The sequence below is a fragment of the Odontesthes bonariensis genome, chromosome 10, assembly GCF_027942865.1.
Source record: "Odontesthes bonariensis isolate fOdoBon6 chromosome 10, fOdoBon6.hap1, whole genome shotgun sequence".
NCBI lineage: Eukaryota > Metazoa > Chordata > Actinopteri > Atheriniformes > Atherinopsidae > Odontesthes > Odontesthes bonariensis.
The window spans coordinates 14,514,336-14,525,829 of NC_134515.1; the positions used below are offsets into that span (position 1 = coordinate 14,514,336).

Consider the following 11,494-nt stretch of genomic DNA (forward strand, 5'->3'; position numbering starts at 1 on the left):
TGTCACTTTGTGAGAATTATTCAAACTGGCGAATGTCTGCCGCGCGGTGTTAGCAGCTGGACCCTCAGTCTTTTTTAAAATGATTATCTATGTCTAAAGAGGAAGCTTAATCAAACATTTAAAAATAGGAAGTCTGACAGAGCGCAAAACAGTAAAAATGAAAGAGGAAAGCTGCTCGCTCAGCCATCCTTTCACTACAAGCAAAGAAACATTAGAATCACCAGCCATAAAATACTTAATTTATTTATCTCTTAATTCAACAAATACTCTTTTTCTCACACACCATGATTAGTTCCATTAAATCACAATTAACTAGTTCAATAGGAATAGAATACTATCAGACAGACACTGTTATATAACACAATAAGGACCCACTTGCTTGCACTTGAATTCACTTCATCCAGAATGACACTTGAAACACCAAGAAAACAAACGAGCCAACAAGGACCACAACTGGCATAAGAATGAGAAAGAAAACACAAAACCATTAGAAAAGAATAATTCGGTTCAAACCACTACACATAATTTAGTCATGGTTCATCGAGCACCATCTGATCTGATGGGTGCCTTCTGTTTTCTCTGAAGTGGGATTAATGATACCTAGCAGCTCAAAACCCAATAACATTTTCACTCCATTGTTTTGCACATATGTCATTCCCGAGAAAAAAACACGAACACACTCACAGTTAGACCCACAGTGGACATTTTCACTGGATCTTTGCAAGAAGACTGACACCCGGACAGGCTTTTTAATGCCTGCATAACAACCCATTCCATGCGGAGGTTGGGTTCCTCTGTCCAGTTAATTAAACATCTTTTTTTTTTCTGGAATGATTAACTACTTTACACTATGACTGTAGAGTTTATTATTGCACATTATCACGAAGGCAAAATAAAAAAAGATGTACATTTCACATAAATAATCCTCCTCATGAGATTGTATGTCAAGTGGTCCATGTTTTCTTAAACTCTGCGTCCTTTAATGGGGCATCGATATTCAACAGAGGCCATATCTCAGTTGAGCTCTCAGTCATGGATATTGTACCTATAGGCCTCTATAAGCCCTTCAACCGAGTGAATAAAACCAGATATGGCGCATATCCCCCCAATAACAAAAATAGCAACATCAAAGAAGACGTGGTGCCAGAGGAGACTTCTCCACTGGAGCTTTAAGTGGAAGAGGCTTGGCAAGAGGAAGCACAGGCCTGCGCCGGTCAGGCTCCCAGTTAAGCCCATAAGGAGGGCAAAATGGGGGACAAAGATGGCCATTAGCAGGGTAAAGACTACCAAGGTGATTCGAAGGCCCAGACCCCAGGTTTTCAACTGCCCACCAGGGCCGTAGCAGTCAGGAAACATGGATCTCCCACCCTCCTGGAACAATGACTTCTCCAAAACTTCAACAGCAGCAAAGAATGGCAGCGGGTAAGATAACAGGGCTTTGGCCACGAGAAAGATGTTCACCACAGCTCGGATGGTTGAAGGCAGGTTATCCGTGATGACCTCTTTGGTGGTGTCTGCCCATGTCAAGTAGGCCACCAGGGCGAAGAGGCCCTTGAGGACGCAGGCCGAGATGTGAGTCCAGTCCATCATGCAGTGAAACTCACTGGGCTTCTGCATGTTTCCCTCCAGGGAGGGGAGGAAGATCTGGGACGTGTAGCTGAACACGATGATGCCAATTGAGATGGGGAATTTCTTCACGTCAATATAAAACTTAACCTTCTCCCAGGCCCACTCGCGCGCCCTGGAGAGACAGTAGGCGATCACGAGGATGTTGATGACGAAGTGCGCCAGTGAGCAGAGCAAGCTGAATTTGGACACGGACTTGAGGTTCTTCAGGAACGCGCACGGCAGGAGCGCGACCGTGGCCACCACTGACCAGGCTTTCTGGGAGACGGGAAAGCCCGGGAAACTGTTGTACATCAGGTTACCGCTGACAACAACGTAAAGAATGCAGGTCATGATGAGCTCGATGATCTGAGCCACGTTCACAACGTGGCCGCCCAGCGTGGGGAAGCGGGGCATGCAGCAGGCGTTGGCGATGTCCACGTAGGAGTCCCTCACGCGCACTTTTATGCCGTCCTCATTCTCCTCGTACAGACACGCGATGAGGATCTTGCCGGTGTAGCAGCACACCACAGCCGCAAAGATAATGAGGAAGAGACCGAGGTAGCCGCCGTGGAGGATGGCGTACGGCAGGCCGAGGACGAACATGCCCTGCGGACAGAGAAGCGCAGTAGAGTGATAATGGACGAGGCCCACATCGCTGTGACAAGGCCGATCAGCCCAGGCATGCAATGACTTGCTTACAGAACTCCAATCTTACATAATAACACACACACACACACACACACACACACACACACACACACACACACACACACACACACACACACACATATATTTGCATTAAATGAAAAATCCAACACTGAATTAAGTGATCGATTAATTAATTTTCCCATTATTTTTCTCCCCTTTGAAAATACTCCGCCGACTGGATCAAATTAATGCGTTGAGGAGACAATTTAAAAACGAAATTTTCAATTACTTGGATAAAAACTTTAATTTGATGGAGAGGCTGATAAGCACGTGCCATTCAGCCTCGCGCACTATCAAAGTCAAACAGGCCTGCCTGCAGCACCACTGATAAAAAGATTTGAATGAATAAATGCTAAGACCCTCACACTGCAGTGGATTCACTCGCGGACTGCGAATCAAACGTGAAATTGAAGTTTGCATTTAATTATGGAAAAATGTTGCCCTATTAATCATCTATATTTAACAGTTCTAAATAATTTAATGGTTCATTTCTCAAAATGATTTATTCTAATCTTGGACTGCGTGTAATAGCGCCCTATCTTTCTTTCTTAGCTAAAATATACAAATCTTCAAGGTGACTTTTTGTCCAGTTGCAGGCCTGATGCATGCAGCACGCTGCAGTTTTTTTTTTTTTCTTTTTTGCACGAGACGAAAGTAGTCACGGCCTACCTGAATGGCATTGGTGACGTTCCAGCCAGCTTCCCACGTCGTGATTTGGGGCTTATCCTCATCCAGAGAGCCCGCGGTCTTCAGGGAAGTGGGCCGCGGGCCGGTGCCATCTCTCTGGTAGTGGCTGTCTCCCTCCAACCCGTCCAACCCCTCCTCTCCCTCCATGCCCCCCCCTTCTTCTTCTCCCTGGAGGACATCCATTTGCATGCCTTGCCTGTAGTCATAATCCAAGTCGTCGCACTCGGCGAAACCCAGACCCTCCTCATCCGTAGCGGCTTGGAAGCCCAGGCGGGCGAACACCCCGCTGACCTTGGCCTGAGATTTGTTGGACACTGTGTGGGCCGTGTTGGTTAGTTTGTTGGTGAGCTTGTGTCGGATTAGGTGAGCCATTTTTACCCCAGAGAAATTCTGTTCTTCAGTCGAAAAAGATATTACAGAGCAAAAAGCGCATGCAATGAGATTTATTTTCTGTTTGCCTGCAACATTAAAATCATGCCTGTTGCCTCCTCTATGTCGTCGCAGAATAAGATCTAACCAGCCTCTTAACGGCAGCCTATCCGTTTCATCCAAACCGTTTCAATAATCCTCAGCCGCTCTTCTTGACTTGCTCATCCATATTACTCCCTAACACTTCTTGGCATCTGCTTGAACGAAGAAATGCCTCAAAACAGAGAGAAAAACTGACGTGTGTCTTCATTTGTCGTTAGAATATAAAGTTTTTTTTCTTATTATTATTTTGTTTCTTGTCCAGGCAGTCTTGTCAGTTTGGAGTCCAGTTGGTGACAGCGCGAGCACTGGAATCTCTGCATCACCCAGAGAAAAAGAGGTGGGGGAGTAAGAGGAGCGTGCACGTGTCCGCATAGTGTGGCACGGCTCTCGCGCTCCCGACTCGCGCGCATGCAGCAGCAGCAGCGGCAGCACTGTCACGCGTGGAATCGAGGGAGAGGTTTACTCCCACGGCGGGAGTTTACCGGCAGAGGGATCACGACAAAAAAAAAAAAAAGGAAAAAAAGTAGTGTCAGGCCTTTTAAAGGCAGCAGTGTTTCAGAATCACGCCTGAATGAAAAGACCAAACATTCACCTGCTTCCATGCTGCATCCAGGCAACAGGTCAACAGACACCTGCGTCATTCGTGTTGGACAGATACACGTTTAACGAAGCTTTCTGTTGCCGTTTGTACATTTAATGTTTTACAAAAATAAAATCGCAATGTCTTTTTTTTCCCAAGCTATGTGTTGCCGTGGGCTATGTTCTATAATGCCATGTATTGCATATAATTAACGCCATAACAAATGGACCATCAAGCATTTAAGGGCAAGAATGATCCCATCTTTTTCACCCTTTTTTGTCAGGAAAAAAAAAAATTCCGCTTGACCTGCTCGACTGTATTCTAACATGTGAAATCAATCTCGAATTCGTGAAATGAAGCATGCAGACTGCACCGCCCTACAGTACACAGGCGTGCATCTTATTTCCTATTTGCATGCATGCAGAAAAATTCCAAAATGACACAAAAAATGTTATCAACAAAATATATTGTTTTTTTTGTTTTGTTTTCATTCTGCGACGTGTCGAAAAATTAATGACGTATTCCTGTTTGCATTTATTTACATTTCAAAATGTTTAAATCAAAGGTTTCCTTAAAAAAAAAAAGAAAAAAAAAGAATAAATCTGCGTCTTTGATTGTGACATGTATGCACACAGATGTGAAGTCTGCTGCTCATTTAACAGCCTGACTCCAGATGAGCATGTTCAGCGAAGGATGCAACTCGTTGCTGACATGATGAGCATCCTGCAGCTGGCCAGCTGCGGAGCACCGACAGCACCACGGACAGCTCCTTCAACACAGGACAAAGCACAGGCCAGACTTCCCCTTCAGCCTTTCATGCTTTTAACCATTAACCCAATGCACGTCGTGCGGTTGTTGTATTGATTCTTGTATTTAGAAGAAAATAAATCTCAGGGAGGAGTTGGGCCGTTTCCTCCCCACCTTAGCTGTAATCCTTGCGAATAGGAAGCACCTCGCCTTTGCCTCAGTAATCTGCTGTGACATGGCTGAGCAGAACTGTCATCACATTTTTGCAGTCGGCTTGCAGAAATGTAGCCCACTGTGGCAGGGAGGCTGACAAGTAAGGGCGTTTATCTCTCAGTAGCCATTAATATGTTTCAGAAAAGTACAGACAAAATGGCTAAATCTTTGCGAAGCCTAATTCTAGCTGAGCTCTCATTTTATTCGTGGCTGACTGAAATTACCACGATCAGAATAATGTATTCAGAAAGAAGGGCCAATATTTCACGAGCATCATCGCAAGACAAAAAGAAAAATGATAAAAAAATATATAATAATAACACGGACGAATGGTCTAAATTTAGAATCCAGCCAGAGGATAGAGAAAGTTCTGCATATTTTCATGCTTGGCTTGGGCTGTTTTGGCAGCTGCTATTTGTGTTCAGGCCGACGTGCTGTTTATTAGTAAGTGTGTGTGTGCGTCATCCACGTCTGAGGACATGTGCGTGCGGACGGGTGTGCTGGACGGCGAGGAACCAGGGAGAGTCCTTGAGGCGTTTTTCCCTCCCCCAGCACATGCACAGTCCCCGGGCTGACGCCGGGACAGTGGAAATGTCACACGCGCGCGTGCAAACACAAACAAGCACGCAAAAAGACATGCAGCTTTGTCATAAATGTGCCAAGAAATTTTAATTAAACTCGACGACTTCCAAATGGGGTTTGAAAAAAAGACACGCAAATGAATGCGGTGGAAGAAGACTGAAATCACCATTTTTTATTTTTTTTTTTGTCAAAAACACTAAATTCACTCAAACTCGGCACATTTTTTTTATACTTCCACGTAAAATCTAACAGAGGACTTTAAGATTGGTTGCTGGGGCGACCAGTTTAGCTTCTGAGGCTACAAAGAGAAGGATTAAATTAAATCACGCTCCGTGAGTGTGTGTGTGTGTGTGTGTGTGTGTGTGTGTGTGTGTGTGTGTGTGTGTGTGGCAGCAAGAAATGAATACTCAGAGAGGGTATGTATACTTGCAGCACAACCAGTTCAGTATTTGTGTGTTTTGGGGCGTATGTGTGTGTGTGTGTGTGTGTGTGTGTGTGTGTGTGTGTAGGCGTGTGAATGTGTGAGTGTGTGTTGGCCTAAAATACGGAGAGGCTTATTTCGTCTAACAGCCATGCAGTGCTGACTGGGAGCAATAATCTCTGATAGTTGCCATGGCCACAGAAATTGGACGGGGTGTGTGCACGTTGAGATTTGGGAGGAAAGAGATTTTCATATCGCAGGTTTTTCCATGTTTTCTTCCTTTCTTTTGTTTTCTTTTTTGTTGTTGCTAAAAGCCTCTTAATTGCTCTAACTCGGAGAAGTAAAAATCATTTAGATCAACCGTATACAATGAATTACAAAGACACAAAATACAAAAGAAATTGAATAAAACATCACATTTAGCTACTGGTTAGACTGCAATAATGAATCTTTTATTTTCTCAGTGACGGCTGGTACTGAGCATTGGAATAAAAAAATATTTGATATCATTATCATTTATTTTTATAGAATGAACTGCACGAAATGACAAGTGAATCTGACAACTCATAGCCTAAATTATTTTTGACAACGTGGGCGTGACCCAGCTCACTGCAAAATGTCAAACATCAACTTAAAGTTTGTCTACAACACAGAGTTTCACAGTGAAAACTCAAAAACAGTTACATTTCTATGTTTGTGAAATATGTTGTTACAGTGCGACTGTGACATCCAACACAATTATGTCCAAGACATATGTGTTTGTGGACAAACGAGCCCATTGCTCTTCTCTTGTGAGACTACCTGATCATGTTTGCACCGAGACAGAACAATATTTTGCAGGATAATAATATGCATAAATGAACAGAATGGGGTTAATTTGCACCCTACAACAAAACCTTCCTTTTGAATATAATGTTTTCACCATATAGGCCATTTGTCACAACAGTGAAACGGAATTAATTGATATAAATTATGGCTGAAATACATTTAAGCTGCTTCAGTTTCACAGGGACATTTGGGGGGAAACAAAATCAATCAACAATATAGGACACACTTTCATAGATTTAGAAGCTGATCCACTAAAGTATCTATTCATTCCTTTTTTACCCTTTTTGTTTTGTTGGACCTGTTTAATTGGAACTCGCATCACAAACCTATCCCTCCCAGTGCTATCTCGGTCTCCTCTTTCTCATTTAGTCTGCTACAGTAGCGTTGGGCTACCTGTCAAAATCCTGACAAAGTTTTGGAACAGCAGTATATGTTAAAATTAAAGAGGCACAAAAGAAATAAAAAAATAAGATCTAACCTCCTTATTATAGGGCAAAAATGTGACGCTGGCTTCCAAATGACCTCCATCTGTGCATGACAGTCTCATTATTTCTCCAGAAACAATTAAATCAAGCAGATTAACCCAGAAATCAATTATAACTCTAAAAAACATGAATGATTAATTGATCAGTCATCTGGAAATGAACATTTTTCAACATTTGTAGCTTATTTCTGAAGCAAAAACCTTTTTTTTTTTTAATATAGATAGGCTTGATTCTCAGTCTGCTCAACCCATTTGGTTCTTGAAAAATAAATACATTATGATATAAGTGACTTCAAAGAATACTGATTATCAGTAACCTTTGAGGTTTTACATAATCCTCAATAAACCAGTTATTTAATAAGATGGTTGTTAGGCAGAACAGAAATAATGTATTTTCCCAAGACTGGGTATCATGATTTATAGTAGGTGTTGAATATACTCTGCTCTTGAGTAAAAACAAAAAAGTAATTTGATAAAACATAACTTCACAGCAGATGAGCTCAAAGTAGTTAGAGTTTCATTCAGAAGTCTGAGCCTGAAAGTTGTTATTCAAGGTGAAACACAGTCTCACAAGAGTTTATTGGATATTCCAGTTTTACTGGTGAATAAACTCACCGATAGGGCTCTTGGTTTCTTTGTCCAGCAGGTTCAATGTTTCTACATTATGACCGTGGATTTTGTTAAATGATAAATGTGCCGCATCTCTTCAATCATCCTCTCTTTTACACTAAATGTGACCATAGTTTGCAAAACGAACACAAACAACTAGTGACTGAAACCATGAATCATATAGAGAAAAAATATCTATTGAGATCTGTAGTGGAAATTCTGTCAGAAACCTCCATAAAAATGCATCTTTAGTTATGTCCCCTTCAGAGGCAGTGCAGGTATCCAGCACTTTTGTAACGGTTTCAGATCTGTAGTAGGCTACATCAAAGTTGCTACAGAATCTCTGGCTGCATCCTTTTATTTATACAGCCTCAGAAACCCAGAGATGGACAGGCTTCTCATGGCTGATTCTAACGGCATTGACTGGACAGTAACTCTTCCAGGGTGGGATTTAGTCACAGATGAATTCTCAGCATAATTCTGCACAACCTGATGGAAGCTTTAATCGTCTGTTAAAATATCTTATGGATGCATGATTTTGCAGTTTTGCTGATATCTGAGATGCTGATATTTTCTAGTTCTGACAGATTTTTGATGCAGTTACAGATTCATGAACAACAAGCCTCTTTTGTGGTGGAACCGTCAATTTCAAGGTCCAAATTTAGGAAAAAAGGTGTTTGGGAAAAAAGAATTGCAATTTGAATTTAAATTCGAAACGTGCCATTTTTAAAGTAATTTAGTAAGCTTGGAATCCCCAGAAATGGTGTAACAAGCATCTTTGTCCACATGACCAAAACGTGACAATCTCACAATTCCTGGTGATGAATTGTGAGATAAAGGTGTATCCTGTACGCTTTTTATTGTTTACATTACAGGACTTACAAACCCTCTACAGTAAAATGTGTACCCTGTAATCATTTCAACCCTGACCATGACCATGAATAACAAGGAGCTATAGAAAAGTAAGAAATCTCGAGTGGGAGAGAAGAAAAAAAGTCTCAAAATGGAGATTTTTTGCACGATAGTCCTTGGAATAGATTTGTGGATCCGCACCTTCCACCATTACTTCTTTCCTCACGTTTACATGTTTACCGTGTTTACATAATGACCAAGGAACACGTACAGAGTCTTTGTCCGTTCACATGCTTGTGAATCAAAACTCAGGGAAGAGGGTAACAAAACATAATAAATTAACTATTTTTAGCCTTTATTGTTTAACTGCATTGTGTTTTTCCGTTTTTCACATTCTTTGAATCCTGAAAGTAACCATAACCAGGACAAATTTGACCTTATTTGCATGTCGATGTTGATTTTTGGGCTGATGCCCATATTTAATTTTAAAGCCTTCTTCGGTCAATACTGATGACATGTCAGTATTGTCACGTTTTCCTACTTTATGTGCCACATTTCTAATATTTAGATTCTTTTCTGTTTAACTGCAGTCGTTTTTTGCTGTACAGACACAAATATAGTCGAAATTGAACACATACACACAGAGACAAATCAATTACTAATACTAGAATGACTGTTTTACTAGAATGTTTCTTTTAAATATCTTTCGCAAACACACTTTTCTATTCATGACAGGTGCACAAACACATTAATCACTTTGTGGGCCAAAAAAGATCTGCTGGGCTTACAGGGCAAGAGACTGAGTAGAGTGGTAGTGACAGACGCTGTGAGTGTGTGTAGAGAGTGTATGCGCTTAAAAAGACAAAGAGATGGGAATTGCAGTGTATAGGTCTCACAGTGCGTTTGTTCGTGTGCAGGCGTGACAGGGTGCAGAGGAGAGTCATCGAGGTTGCAGTGGGCTTTTCTTCTCAGTGTGGCTCTCATATATCAGAAGTGCTCAGAGTCAGGGCTGTTACATAAACTCTTACTCCTTCCTTCATTTATTTGCACTCACAGAAACATACCATCGGCTCCACCACTTCAGAGGACATTATAGTAACTGACATCAGTTTCCTGGAGATTTATCCCAGCTGTAGCCACAATCACCACTTGCCTAACCATGCTTGAAACCCAACCTAAACTAAAACGTGTCTTAACCTTGAACTGAGTGAATAATTAACATGATGGGGATTTGCTTTCTGTGCCCTGAAAGGAGATGAATCCTCCACAATGTGACTGCTTAAACAGACCCACACACACAAACACATGGTAATGAATGTCTGAAACAAACACCAAATAATGGTTGCGCTTTAGCAACACTGCACTTAATCATGTCAATATAATACACACATTTGAATATATCATGTATAGAAAATGTACTAAAACCTCCTCTTCAACGAGTAAAAGAAGGGTCCTCCAGCATCCATACCGAAAAAGAAAGTTCTCCGTTGTCATGACAACACGGTGGAAATTATTGCTATAGTGCTGTGACTCACAGTCACACACATAATCGTCACTGACAGATGTTTTCCCCCTCAAAGCATAGAGCAGAAAACAGCACAATGCCGCTGAGAAGTCACGGAGCCTGTTCTGCCTCCACAAACAACATCTGAGCATGTTTTACCACAAAAACATAGAATTCAAATAAATTCACAGCAAGACACTGAATATCTAAAACTGAAACAACGAAAAACATTATTAAATCATTTGAATCACTCCAAATATAAACAAAACCGACCCTAACATATTTCCCCTTCCTTGCCCTCCCTGTCAGAAGGAACAAACAGTCTGTTCATTCCTCCACAAAATGGAGGCTGCTTGGCTTCACATGTGGCAGTCCCATAGTGCTTGTAGCCTATTAGTTCCCCTGTGCCTCATCACCGCTGCCTGGATGACAAGCACAACAAGCAGAGAGCTGCAAGCGCTGCGCACGGACAGCGGCAGAATGTCACGTCTTGCCTCCTAGGAGGAAAGGATGCCAGTGTGTGTGTGTGTGTGTGTGTGTGTGTGTGTGTGTGTGTGTGTCTGTTTGAAAAGAAAGAAAGTAGATATGGGTGTAGTTGTTTGAGATTTTGGACATATGTGCATGTTTGTGTGTGTTTGTGCATGAATGTGTGGGTGGGTATATGTGAACAGTGTGGATGTGATTGTGTGAGTGTATGTCTAACCAGTGTGTGCGCGAGTGTGTTTGAGAGGTTGAGGTGACCCAGATCTGCTTATTAGCATCAGGAGGAGGGGGACAGCAGTCACTTAGAGCTTTGTGCCTGAGCAGTGAACTGTGCTCGTGATTCAGTGACACACCATCATACTTCAAACTGTAACCGCCCCCACAACACACACACACTTTGATTCCTTCCTCATTTTTATCAGCTGCTTCCAAATAACTGTACTATCCAGGAAATAAACCCAACAATAAATCACTGTCTTGGCTGCTATTTAGTTGTTCCTCTGGTAAGTAGAACAACAACAATAAGAAGAAGAATCATAATATAAATGCATGTATTATGTTTTGAAAATCAGATTATCAGAGCAAGGGAAATCAAAAATCTCCAAATGCACACAATAAAATTTCTATTTGACATATTTAGGATTTCAAATTAGAAGATCGAGATCAGTGTTTTAATGATTTACAGAGATGATTTGATTTGGACATGCAGGAACAGAA

The 11,494-nt window shown here is 41.7% G+C and overlaps 1 protein-coding gene across 1 annotated transcript; it reads right to left on the reverse strand.

The window, feature by feature from the left end:
- Positions 1 to 227: 227 nt before the first annotated feature.
- Positions 228 to 3,607, reverse strand: LOC142390220 (vesicular inhibitory amino acid transporter-like). Its single transcript, XM_075475615.1, has 2 exons — positions 2,986 to 3,607; positions 228 to 2,214 (listed from the first exon to the last, which is right to left on the reverse strand). The coding sequence occupies exons 1-2, from the start codon at positions 3,373 to 3,375 to the stop codon at positions 1,027 to 1,029; spliced, it is 1,578 nt and encodes a 525-aa protein (XP_075331730.1). The 5' UTR covers positions 3,376 to 3,607; the 3' UTR covers positions 228 to 1,026.
- Between the last annotated feature and the right edge of the window lie 7,887 nt (positions 3,608 to 11,494).

Bases quoted from the DNA above. Each gene is read 5' to 3' on its own strand.
- LOC142390220 (XM_075475615.1), bottom strand. From the start codon at position 3,375: ATGGCTCACCTAATCCGACACAAGCTCACCAACAAACTAACCAACACG. The intron at 2,215-2,985 runs GTAGGCCGTGAC...CTCTGTCCGCAG, and splicing joins ACGTCACCAATGCCATTCAG to GGCATGTTCGTCCTCGGCCT.